Here is an 11,918-nt window from a genome sequence, read left to right as displayed (position 1 = left end):
CCCCAGGAGTTCTTTTAAAAGCATTAGGAGAAAAGAGAGGAATGACTGGAAGATCTTGTGCACCTTACAGCTGGATGAGCCCACAATCAAAAACAGCACTGGCCATTCACATGCAGGAAATGGAAGTTTCCTGAACCTCCCTATTCATATGTACTGTATTCTAACAAAGAACTGGACACAGAAGGCTTTTCCTTTGACAGCAGGGAGTTTGTGATCCTGTGGGGGAAATACAAGTACGATCCTTGCTCTAGGAGGTGACAATGGTCTTCTTATATGAGGGCTGTTGCTCTTGTTTGGTTTTATCACCTTTAGAATGGTTCTCCTTCAATCTGACATCAGGAGTTGAGTTTGAACTGAGTTTGGGAGTTCTTTTTTATATTTTATTGTTTTAACAAAATTGTTTGATAAATTGCAATACTTCCTCAACACTACAAACATCCTTGGTCTTTCGTACAATCAATCATATTTAAGTGCTAAACGCTGCATATGACACTTTGTACTGCTTAAAGAAACAATAGCAGGATTTTTACCTTTTGACAAAACATTAGCTAGGTCAGTTTTATAAGAACTGTATTATAAGAATTACATTTTATTTATAAGAATGTGTTTTTTTGAATTATTAAGGGGATTAGAAAGAATTTAGATTTGTATAGAGGGCACTGCCTGGTCATGTTTAAATAAATTCTTAAGAAAGTTGTGTTCAAGCAATTGCATAGACATGTACTTTCTTTCCTGGGGCACTAATACATTGTGATTAGGATTCTAAATCCCTGATCCAATGACTAATGATGCTTCTAGGTCTTGATAATAAGGAGTAAACCATAAGCTTGGTCTTGACAACATGTTAATGCAATCCTTTCATCAAATCCCACTACAGTTGCTCACAGTACTTTCTGATGGGCAGAGCCTTAGGTGTAGCAGCAAAGAAAAAAGTTATAATTATTTTAAAGGCAAGTATCTTGGCTACATGGCTACAATTTCTTAAAAAGCATTTCCACTGATGTCTTTAAATATTAAAATATTTAGTCATCAATGATATAATACAAATAAATATAAGAACTGTAAAAAAACCAAGAAATACATTTTACATATACCTTCGTGATTACTAATATAAATTATATATTATATATAAGACCAATTGTCTTTGTGCAGTAGTTGCCTTGGTCTGTTGTTTTATATGCTATCCTGTAGCTTTGTGGTATCACATAAGAACCTGCGCAAAAAGACATTGTACCTCTAAAAACAAAAATTCTAAATGAGATTCAACTCTTTTAAATGCAAGAAACACTCAGCTGGCTGTTTTTAAGGGAGGTACTCACACTGTGGTGGCATACCTTGCAAAAACATTCTAGAAGAGCAAGGACCACTGTACCAACAAACTGAAACAGCAAAGAAAAACACCCAGGCAATCAAGATCATTCGTAAGGGACATCTGTTGAGAAGATTAAAGTGAGGGAGTTTTAAATAAGCAGTCTTGAAAGGGAACCTGTTTAGTTTTTGGATTATTCCGAAGGGAAGATATGGCTTTAGTCTCACTGCTTCTGTTCTGACCAAAACATATTTCAGACTTTAGTTTTAGCAACTAGAACTCAAAACATGGTTTTCAGTTGGAGATTATTCTGTTACAAGTATACACCAGCAACACATCGGGGAACAAATCAGTAGAGGATGTTATTAATTCCTAAAAAGTGTTAAAGTTTTAAAGAGCTAATCCAGAAGCCAAGATATTTTATCTAACAAAGATGACTTTACATGGAACTGTTAAGATTAAATTTTTCTTCAATAGAGATGTCTTGCATTCAATCGTTGAAATAGTACCTCAGATATTAAAAATCATTCATGTTTTATTTGACAAAATAACCTGTTATAAGGAGTTAGTACAGTTTTGTCTTCTGTTCAGATCCTGAAGCATATTCATCACATTCACATATAACACATTATTTTTTACTTTCATGTTTTTCACTGACTGAGATGTTTCTATAATTACCTCAACACAACACAATGGCTGTGGAAGACTTTAGTTTAGCCAAAGATATTTTCATTGATGTCTCTGATGGGGTTTTTCAGGCTGTGAAATTTGGGTTTAATGGTTAATGCATTGACAAGCAATGCAATGCAGGTAATGATTTGGTAAAAATGTTTGTCCCACAGGGTCTGAAGAGAGACACAGTTTCTTTAATATATTAATTAATTAATAATTAATTTAATATGCCTGTTTAGGACATTTACAGAATAAATAAATAATGGAAATGACCCTCCTGGGGAAGCAAGAGCTGTCTTAGTGTAGTTAGCTGGAGTGTGGTTACAGCTGGAATGTTTTGTCAGAGCCCTGGGAGATTGCTGTAAGCATGGCCCTCCTGTTTCACAGTGATTAACAAGTCAAAGTTCAGGCCATTCCTCAACTCAAGCAAACTGCAGTACAGCCAGATATTTAGTAGAACACCGTAAGAACAGGGTTTAACCTTTACAATGCTATGAACTGTACACAGATGTATTGATGGTACAGCACAGATCACTGCCTAATTGACATTTACATGAGCAGAGGATATGGTCTCCAAGATAATCAGGTTATAATTGTGTGACAAAACACACCGCATCAGACAAATGTGAAGTGGCAGAGTCTGACAATACAGTCAGCCTTTTGTGTAAGTAGGTCACAAAACACTGAGCTTTGCTATGCCCTAAAATCTACTCAGATCAGCAAATTAGTTTAACTTGGCTTGTCATTTGAACATTGTTTGATAACAAAAAGAAGACATTATTTTGTATTTCACTCTTTCTTAGATTATTGCTCTTTGTTAACCCTTAAATACCTAAGAAGGTCAAGAGAAAAACACCTCTATCCTTAAGAACAAATAGAAATGATCCCTTTGGCAAGAAAAGATAGATTTGTGGTTCATGAAGAACATTAAGCTAGTGTATTATTTTGCATTACTAATGGTGCATAATAATGTAATGAGATCCAACATGACATAAATCATCTTTTGGTCTTGTCTGACAATTCATTTTGAGCTATTTAGTTTATTAGCGTAGTCACGTACTATACTACCTAAGCACACCTACTCAGTGTACTGAACAAAACTGTGAATTAACTGTTGTAATTATAGTGATCTCCCTCAGTGGCCCAACATATTGTAAGTAGTTTAATCCAAAGGCTTGGATAGATAGAATACCAATCCTTTACTAATATATATGAAAATAATTATGGAGTGAAACACATATGCATTGGTACATGATAAATGCTGTAAAAAGCTCTATAAATATCTTTATTAGTTTGAGATTTAATGTTTTTGAAGCATTTCACCAAACATTTTCAGTTTTATTTGTATTGAAGCCTGGTAAGCAATTGTAAAATGCATTTAAAATCCTTGCCAGTTAAACTTCATTATTTTACAAGGCATTTAATTTCCTGCTAATAAAGTTAAATGTCATAAAATGCCGTGGAGTAGCTACTGATGAGTCAAAAAACTGAAAATTTGAATCCTTTTATTTTTAGACTATTTTTTCCCCGAGAGCTTATTTAGATTTTTTTATTCTGTGTTCAATGTTTATCTTTAGGTCCGTCATGCTTAGCAACCATCCAACCTGATTGAAGCAAAACAAGTATTTTCGTTTTATATGCTAAGGGCAGCAACGAAAGGCTCTCAGCCACGCCTTGTTGCTTTCATTCTCTTGAGATACACCTGGCCATAGTTAGACATGCAAGTCTGTATATATCAATAATTCATCTTTAGATGGAACAGCTGCTTAACGTTCAGTTGACATGCGTGACGCAAGGTTAGAGGAGTAGACAAAGCATTCAGGAAACCCCTATGCTACATAATAATTATAAGATTTCAAACAGAAATCTACCTGAAAACAGATCTTTACTGCGATATATTTGGAGCCACTCCACTCTTTACAAGGAATCTCTACAGATCGTTGAAAATGAGATGGAACATTTTGGAGTCGATGGATCGAATTGAGGACCATGCATTTTCAGATATCGAACTGTCACAGTGATCTCCACCCCATTTAAAATGTTATACTTCATATCGGAAATAACAGCAGAAAGATGAACTTATTAAGCTAAGTCAGTCTTAAGATCCCCTTTGAAATTCCAAACTATCCAATGTCCCTGACATCTTAAATCAATAAAGAACAACAGCATATATTTTGAGCAGAAAAAAAAGCTTTCAAAACAATGATAACTCTTTCAATTCAACCCCTGCTAGTCAATTATACAGGCAAAAGGTTTGCAGTGTTGAGTGAAACTGAGGGCGTGCGCTTGTCACAAAAATCTCTTCTAAATGCTAAACAAAACAGAATGACATAATTAATGCTGCTGTTTCAGATTTGAAGATATGAATGGGTACTTCAATGCAGCTTGTAGAAGCTTCCTAGATGTCAGTGTACTCGACACTGGGCAAAGACATGACCCTGCAACAGAGGTTACACTGCCAGATAAACATGGATGCCCTTTTTACCATATAGTGTGATATATTGTATGTATGACTTGGTGTAATTCATTTTTGTGACTTTTTGTTACAATCCATGAACAGCTGTCAAAAGCTCTGTTGCAGTTGAACAGGAGATTGTTTGGAAGCCATTAGTTAGATAAGTACAGTAGGTAAACAGCTTCACTTATTCACCAATTAAAACCGTGTCATTTCATACACTTACTGTATTGTACATTTACTGTTGTTTCTCTACAACTGTGGGTGTTTCCCTTGGATTCACCATGCTTCAATTTACAGGTTAAAAGACGTGCTACTAGCTTTCAAGTATAATGTGCACTGCATAACATTTCTAGTTTCCTGCTATTTCTAGTTAACTACAAAAATGCAGTGTACTTTTGGATGCACTCTTCAGTCAGAAATAAATCTGCCATCGCTTGGCATTTCGGTCTTCTATAATTCTCCGTTATTTATCCATACAACCATTTTCTAGCTGCTTTATGCAATACAGGGATGCAGGAGAGCAGGAACCAATCTCGGCAAATAATAGACGCAAGGCAAAATATACCCTGTCCCTCACACACAAACACACACTCACATCGGTCTGGCTTTGGACTGAGACTGGATATGTTTAATAGAATAATTTACATCCAAAGACAGTACCAGTTAGATGTTTACATGCTATATAACAAATATGGAAAGTGATTTTCCTTTGTATTTTGTAAGTCATAAGTATTTTGGGGAGTTATGTAGTATTAAAAGTTCTGAAAATACAGCTTCACTATTAACTAGAAAAACTCAAACCACAAGATTTTATCCAATATTAAATAACATTTTATTAACACATAACAAATCAAATCTGCTGTAAAGCAAAGCATTGCTCTATTAAGAAATGGTTACAAGGTATGGTGAACAATTTGTAAGAAAAAGGGAAAAATATAATACAGAAAGTTAAATTATTCCACAAAAATACACTTGGGATACATAGGTTGAACTCCAGTCCAGAAATGAAAGCCCTCATTCCTCAGGAGGAAGCATAGCAGAAATGCAGGAAGCTACGCAGGTGATCTACACCATAGTCATCACCTTCAGAGCGGCTGGCTGGAACCTGCGGATCTTCTTCTTCAAGGCCTTGGAGGCTTTGATGCGGCAGGCAGGGGGCTCTGGCCTACTGGACAGGGGTAGTCCTGCAGCTGTTGGGCCCACAGTGGATTGTGCCCAGACCAGCTCGCCGTCCTCCATGTCCTCAGAGTTCAGGGAGAGACTGCTGTCAGAAGAGCCATCGGAACTGCTCTCGCTGGACTCGCTGTCCCCAAAGCGGTTTGCTGTGAAGTCGCTCAGCTCTCCTTCACTGCTCTCTGCAATGGTGGAGTGGAACAAGGAGGCGCACTCGGCTGAGTACTCAGACACCTCCGACTCGCTGAGCAAGCAGGAGTAGGAGTTGGGGTGGGGGTGGCGTGGGACACCATACTGACTTGGCCGGTGTCTCAGGCTGGTGCTCCGCATCATGCCAGCCTTACGCAGAACCTGCAGATGCCCAGCGGGGCGGCTGTTAGGAAAGGGAGCCAGGGAGGGTTTAGTGGAGATCTCCACTACAGACTGCCACTTGCGTGTCTGTCTCTTCTTGCTCGTATCCACGGAAACTCTTGGTTCTGGCAGGAGCAATCTGTGGGTTGTGCTAGGCCCGAACTTGGGAACTTGTTGCGTCTGCCTCAGATGAGCGGGATATAAGCTAGACTGTGAACATGACCTGCCAGCTACTTCCCCAACACAGTTGTGCTCTTTGTAAACTGCCCTACCCCCAGAATGTTTATTAAAAGGAGCTGTCTCAGCAGAAAGGCCCCCACTGACCAAAGGTATCTTCAGATTTTCACAAGGAAGCTGTTTAACAGTTCTCAGTTTCTCACTGCTTCGCCTCTTGAGTTTTACTGCCTTTGTCTTCTTGCCGGCCTGTCTGACCTTCACTTGCAGTGACCCGGCAGGGACAAATTTGGCGTGAACAAATTCTGACTGGGGAAGTGCCTCATGGCTTTTCTTCTCCAGGCTAGAGGTGCTGCTGTGCTTTCTGTTTAGTGCCTTCCTTGATAATGCTGCCTCACAAAGTGTGTCCACACAGCTATGGTCAGGACAGGAATTCCCCTCACCCTTCTGAACTCTCTCCGGACATTTATTAGCTTCCACAAGCACTGAGACCCTTTGGTCTGCATCAAGGGGGGAATGGCAGGCTTTAAGATCCTCTCTGTGGTGGAACACCTTAGCAGTTTGGGCACAATTTACTGTCTCTTGTCTGTAGTTCACAATTGCCACTTTCTCTTCAGAAACAGTCTTGACCTCCTGCTGTTTTATGTTGGGCTGTCCTTGGGAGAGACTCTGATCTCCCTGAGATTTGAGCATTGCTCTGCAGTTAACCTTAGTCACTGCCGTACTAAGAGAGAATACCCCATTATGACATGACAAAAGAGGCTGAGCTCTGTCTACCTGGCAACAGCCCTCAGGCTGAAGAGTTTCCCTGTTTTTTTTGTGCTGGAGAAGTTTGTAGATGTAACCATCAGGCCTGCTTTCAAAGGAAGTTTTTGAAGACACGCAGCTGCTGACAGTGGCGCCAGCTACTGTGTCTGTTTGACTGCCTTGTGCTGTGGCAGTCTCCCCACTGAGGGAGAAGATAGGGCTCTGTAGGGCTACTGCATGGAGCGGGCTGGGATACTGGTACACATCGGAGCCATTCCTAGACACTAGGTTGCTCTGGTACCTGGGGTCAATTGCAGTTTGCTTAATGTTGATGCCATGAGATAAAGACGGTACAGCCTTCGTATCTGGGGCTTTATAGAATCCCAGTCCCGGTAACACCATTCTGTCCAAGTCACCTGGAAAAAATGAGGAACCATTATTCAATCTGCAAAACGCAGCCAGATAACACATTTTCTGAAGCAGACAGGTAAATTATTTAAGACGTACATAGTATCAAAGGTAAACATGTAACTCAATCTGTTTGCAGCATAGGAAATCTGTACAAGAATACTATGCTAAGGTTTAGATTTCTGGTGGCATTTCATTAAGATAGCAAAATTACATTTGAGCATTATGGCCGTGTGCGATGGGCTGGCGCCCTGTCCAGGGTGTACCCGGCCTTGCGCTTGTTGTTTGCCGGGTAGGCTCCAGCTTCACCGCGATAAAGCGGTTTGGCACATGACATGACATTATGGCCGTCATGAACAAGATTAAAACCTGTATTTTACACTTTAAAAGAACACTATTCAAATATAGTTCTCACCAGTAAACAGCTGGCAAGAGAGACATATATCAAAAATCTACCTCGGTAATCACATCATTCCGGGATCGAGAGCGCAGGCCCTGTTTACCTGTGGAGACAGGCCTCGGTCTGGCCCTGGTGCTGCTGGCAGGCGGGTCCGTGCTGGTACGGATCCTGCTCCCCATGCGCACCCCCCCCCGTTGAGATGCGCTGCCCTGCACGGTGATCTCGTCGGCGGACTGGGGCCTCGTGCCTGGGGGGCTGTGCTGGCAGGAAGGGAGCAGGCTGCTCTGGGATGAGGACAGGCACTCGCTGTACACCGAGGTGCAGGAGTTGGAGAGGGACACAGAGCCACCATCGCTCAAATCATAGAAGCCTGAGGAACAGATTATACAATTAGCATGAGGCCAGAATTACATTTTGATATATCCTGAAGGGCACAAAGGAGCACAAAGGGAACAGAGTTTTTGTGTTGGCTTGTGTTGTAGTGTGAATTCTGACTGAGCAATGTTTTTAAATGTTGTTTTGTTTCACGGTATTGTGATGTCGCTATATTGTATTGTTGTCTATTATTATTGTATATTGTATATTGTATTATGATTATTGGTATATGATGTGCATATTTCTTTTGATGTGCAAAAGAAATTCCCTTAGGGGCAATAAAGGTTAATCAAATTCAATCCCAGTTTCCTAATTATTTTTTTGAAGCTGAACTGCTAAAACATCCCAATCTACAAGACTTTAAACCGCAATAAAGAGAAAATCAGCTAGATTTGTTTTTTTTACAGATGGCAAAACAGCATTAGAGGGAGTTTTGTGGCACTTTGTCGTACCTGTCTCTGGCCAAACTAACACACATTGCTCCATGAGGAAAACAGGATTGAACAATGTCATTGCCCTTTGTTGGATTAGCATCTTGCTGTGTCATCATTCTCCAGAACTCCTCATGGACAGCTGTTCCAGAGCAGAACGCAGGACTGTTTTTCCACTGCCTAAGTGACAGAGCCCTGCTGCTTACTCCTTGATAATGTGTGCTAAAAAAATGCACACAAACATTCTACTTGAAAAAGGCTTTGAAATACTTCTAGCACACAATGTTTTAGTGTATTGAAATTCCCTAGTGTAGGTTTAACTTATATTCAGGGCCTGGCCATTTTAATTAAGGCAGTTTCACAAAAGTCCTATAGGAGCTGTGATGCCAGTTGGTGAGGGTTGTTAGCCTCTGACAGTTCAATTACCTGAGCTAGGCCGGCTGTCGCTCTCCAGGTGCTCGCTTGAGGCCTTGGACATGTCCAGTTTCAGCTCGCTGATCTGCTGGTCCAGCTGCTGCAGGTGGCTCTTCAGCCCCACGTCCTGTCTTCGCAGACGCGACTGGGTTGAGAGACAGGTTGAGAAGCAATGTTAAGGGACTCCTCGTACAGCAGGACACGTCTCCGTTTTCTACCAAACGAGGAACTGCAAGTTTAAACTGTGTTGAGAAAATGAAATAAGCAATTGCAACCTTTAAATTTCATTGAGGTTGCCTAGTAAAAATGTGGCAGATGGACAAAAATGTGATGTTAAATTGAACAGGAAGACTATCACAAAGAAAACAGATTTTTTTTACCATTGCAAACCCACTATTTCACTACTTTTTGAACTGAAATGTTTTTATAGACAGGACCTGAGTTCAGAATGAGCCACTGTGTGACATTAACCTAACAGTACAGAAGGCAGTGACCCAGACCAGAAGGAAATGAGAGCTTTCACTGAATGTTTAGCAAACTATGTGTCAAATAAGACAACTGACTCTATGCAGGGGTTTTAAACAAAGTGTGACACCTCTGTTAATTCTCTCACATATTTTTAACATTATACAACACTTTGGGGGAAAAAGAAGTAGCAATTGGTTTACCATTAACAGAGGCTGGACATGAAAGCAGCTGAATTAGCTTTCATGGATAATTCATTACACCCCCAAAGCAGTTAGTTCAGCATTGTGTAACATCGGAGGGGGGAGGACAATGAGAATACTGTTTGTTTAGCATCTAACCACAGTAATTCCTTAAACCAAAGGAAAATCATTATTACTGAAATGAATTTAATTATTTAGCCATTCTCCTAAAGCCCTTAATTTTTTAAACAAGAAGAGATAACCTTCTTGGCCTATCCAAAATGACACAGAAAAGACCCTGACCTTAACCTGTTCATAGTTCTTGTTGATAATAATCTATTAGCCATCTCATTTATTAGTCCGAAGACAAGCATTATCAGTCCATCTTGGGACAGAATTGCAATTAAATATAAAACACAATCTAACCACTATCCTTTCCTATTTTCTTAACAAAACGTAATCCCAGTGCAAGAGAACACCACATTACCAAATGTAGTTAAAAAGAAAAGTGTAAAAAGAAAGTGTAAAGTTTGTATTTGAAACTACCCTTTTTCTAAATGGTCCTATTTATAAACTCCAGAATAACATGATTGAAGGTTCATATCTGCCAGTGTCTTATTATTGATTCAGAAACAAACATTTTAGCTTTTAATAAGCTTCCAGTAAACATGTGATGTTTCAACTAAATGTCTTTATCTGTTAGTTTCCCATTACTATTATTCAAAAGCTGTAGATTAATCGATTGTTTTTTCTATTGCCTACAGTATATTCTGCTTATGTACTTACAGCTATTTTAGCGGTGCGACTCATTTTGATGATGCTTCTCATGAAACGGTATGGAAGATTACCGATTTTCATCACACAAATGAATTGACCCTAGTCACTTTGAAATGTTTACAAATTTGACATTTAATTTTCGTTAAAGCTTTTGAAAGATTAAGTCCGCCGAACCCTCCCAACAATAATTCGGATCCTTTGCAGCTCTGAAAAAGAATCCTAAATTGTTCAAACTCTCCAGAGCCATTATTCATATCTGGGTGCTATGAGGGCTGCAAAAGTCATAACAATAATCATTTATCTTTATAACTTTATAACCTGCGACTCTAGAACATTCCTCTGTAATTGTTTTTAATGTAAGGTTTCATGTTACTCCCGGATCAAAAGAATTGTAAGCCACTATAATTTTACAGAAGGATTTTTTTCGCATCGAACTTTGTGCAATTAGAAACGTTTTGATCCTCAGACGAGAATTAACGGATACACGTAGACGTGTCTTGGCTTGGAATAATACTGTATTCTTGATACAAAATGCAACTGAGATTATAATGCATGTACCGGAAACGTCCTGCTAAGCAAATTAAACTGTAAAGATGCGTGCCACAAATTAAAGAAAACGTGCTATAATACTGAAACAAACTTTGATGAACGCCAAAAAGCTTCTAATGTATTTTACAAAATAATACATTTTAGGTTATGAAAATACATTTACAAAAGACATTTAAAAGGAATTTTACTAAAGACCTTATGGTTTACGTGACCAAAAGTAATTGCATTTCTGTCATTGAATTCAACCTAGATGAGAGAGACACACAAACTTCAGCATCTGAGTGAAATTCGTACCAGCTGTTCCTTCAGAGCTGCTAAGGTAGCTTCCAGCCGCTGCTCATCCGTACTGCCACCTGGATCCCCTGCGTCTGGATGGGGCACTAGTGCAGGCTTCTCCCGGGCCATCTGGAGAGCCCATTGAACCATCCCGCTCTGCCTCTCCTTCAGGAGGTGCAGCTCCTGCACTCCAGCCAGAGCAGCCTGTAACCTCTCCCCGACCCGGCCGCGATCAATGCCCACGGTCGCGTTTACAAATCCTGATCCTGAGCCCAGCTTTCTGTTCATCATTTCTGGTGCGGACATCGGAGCGTACCAACCGCTGCCACTTTATAAACCGGCCCTATACGGTTTTTTATCACCTCGCGAGTAAAAACTCATACACAGCAGTGAATCCCGTTTTCCGACTTCGCTTTTGGCAGACCTCTGTATCTCCAATTCGAACTGCCACCTACCTGCATTGATACGCTCCATGGCCCGCCCACCAATTTTCACCAACCTCACCCCCTTTCCTCCAGAGGAAAGATCCATTGGCTAGCAAGATCTTTTGACGCCAAGGTTTACTATGCGCATCTGTTTGCGACAACGAGTGCCAAGACTGGGCTCCCTACTCTGCGTTTCTGGGAAAATGTGTCAGAAAAAAAGAAAATAATGTGTCTTAAGTCTGAACCAAAGTATTCAGTCTAGAGCACCGTTTAAACACCAAAATTACTAAATTACCTTCTGTATTTATTATGAAAGAACACTAAACCTGGTT

At 40.0% G+C, this 11,918-nt stretch overlaps 1 protein-coding gene across 2 annotated transcripts; it reads right to left on the bottom strand.

The window, feature by feature from the left end:
- Positions 1–5,258: 5,258 nt before the first annotated feature.
- On the bottom strand, positions 5,259–11,674 carry dact2 (dishevelled-binding antagonist of beta-catenin 2). Of its 2 annotated transcripts, none has more exons than XM_015362704.2 (4): positions 11,617–11,674; positions 8,925–9,057; positions 7,796–8,062; positions 5,259–7,300 (listed from the first exon to the last, which is right to left on the bottom strand). In XM_015362704.2, the coding sequence occupies exons 1-4, from the start codon at positions 11,620–11,622 to the stop codon at positions 5,505–5,507; spliced, it is 2,202 nt and encodes a 733-aa protein (XP_015218190.2). In that variant the 5' UTR covers positions 11,623–11,674; the 3' UTR covers positions 5,259–5,504. The 2 variants fall into 2 exon arrangements, with proteins under 2 accessions (XP_015218190.2, XP_006638824.3); XM_006638761.3 differs by lacking the exon at positions 11,617–11,674 and adding an exon at positions 11,180–11,604.
- Between the last annotated feature and the right edge of the window lie 244 nt (positions 11,675–11,918).

This window comes from Lepisosteus oculatus, chromosome 17, assembly GCF_040954835.1.
Source record: "Lepisosteus oculatus isolate fLepOcu1 chromosome 17, fLepOcu1.hap2, whole genome shotgun sequence".
NCBI classification, from domain to species: Eukaryota; Metazoa; Chordata; class Actinopteri; order Semionotiformes; family Lepisosteidae; genus Lepisosteus; species Lepisosteus oculatus.
The sequence above is the reverse complement of the archived record's forward strand: the minus strand, read 5'-3'. Positions and strand labels throughout refer to the sequence as shown.

Coding starts and splice junctions, on each gene's coding strand:
- dact2 (XM_006638761.3), bottom strand. CDS start 11,467: ATGTCCGCACCAGAAATGATGAACAGAAAGCTGGGCTCAGGATCAGGA. Junction 8,063..8,924: donor CGACAGCCGGCCTAGCTCAG/GTAATTGAACTG, acceptor TCTGTTCCTCAG/GCTTCTATGATTTGAGCGAT. Junction 7,301..7,795: donor ACCGAGGCCTGTCTCCACAG/GTAAACAGGGCC, acceptor CATTTTTTCCAG/GTGACTTGGACAGAATGGTG.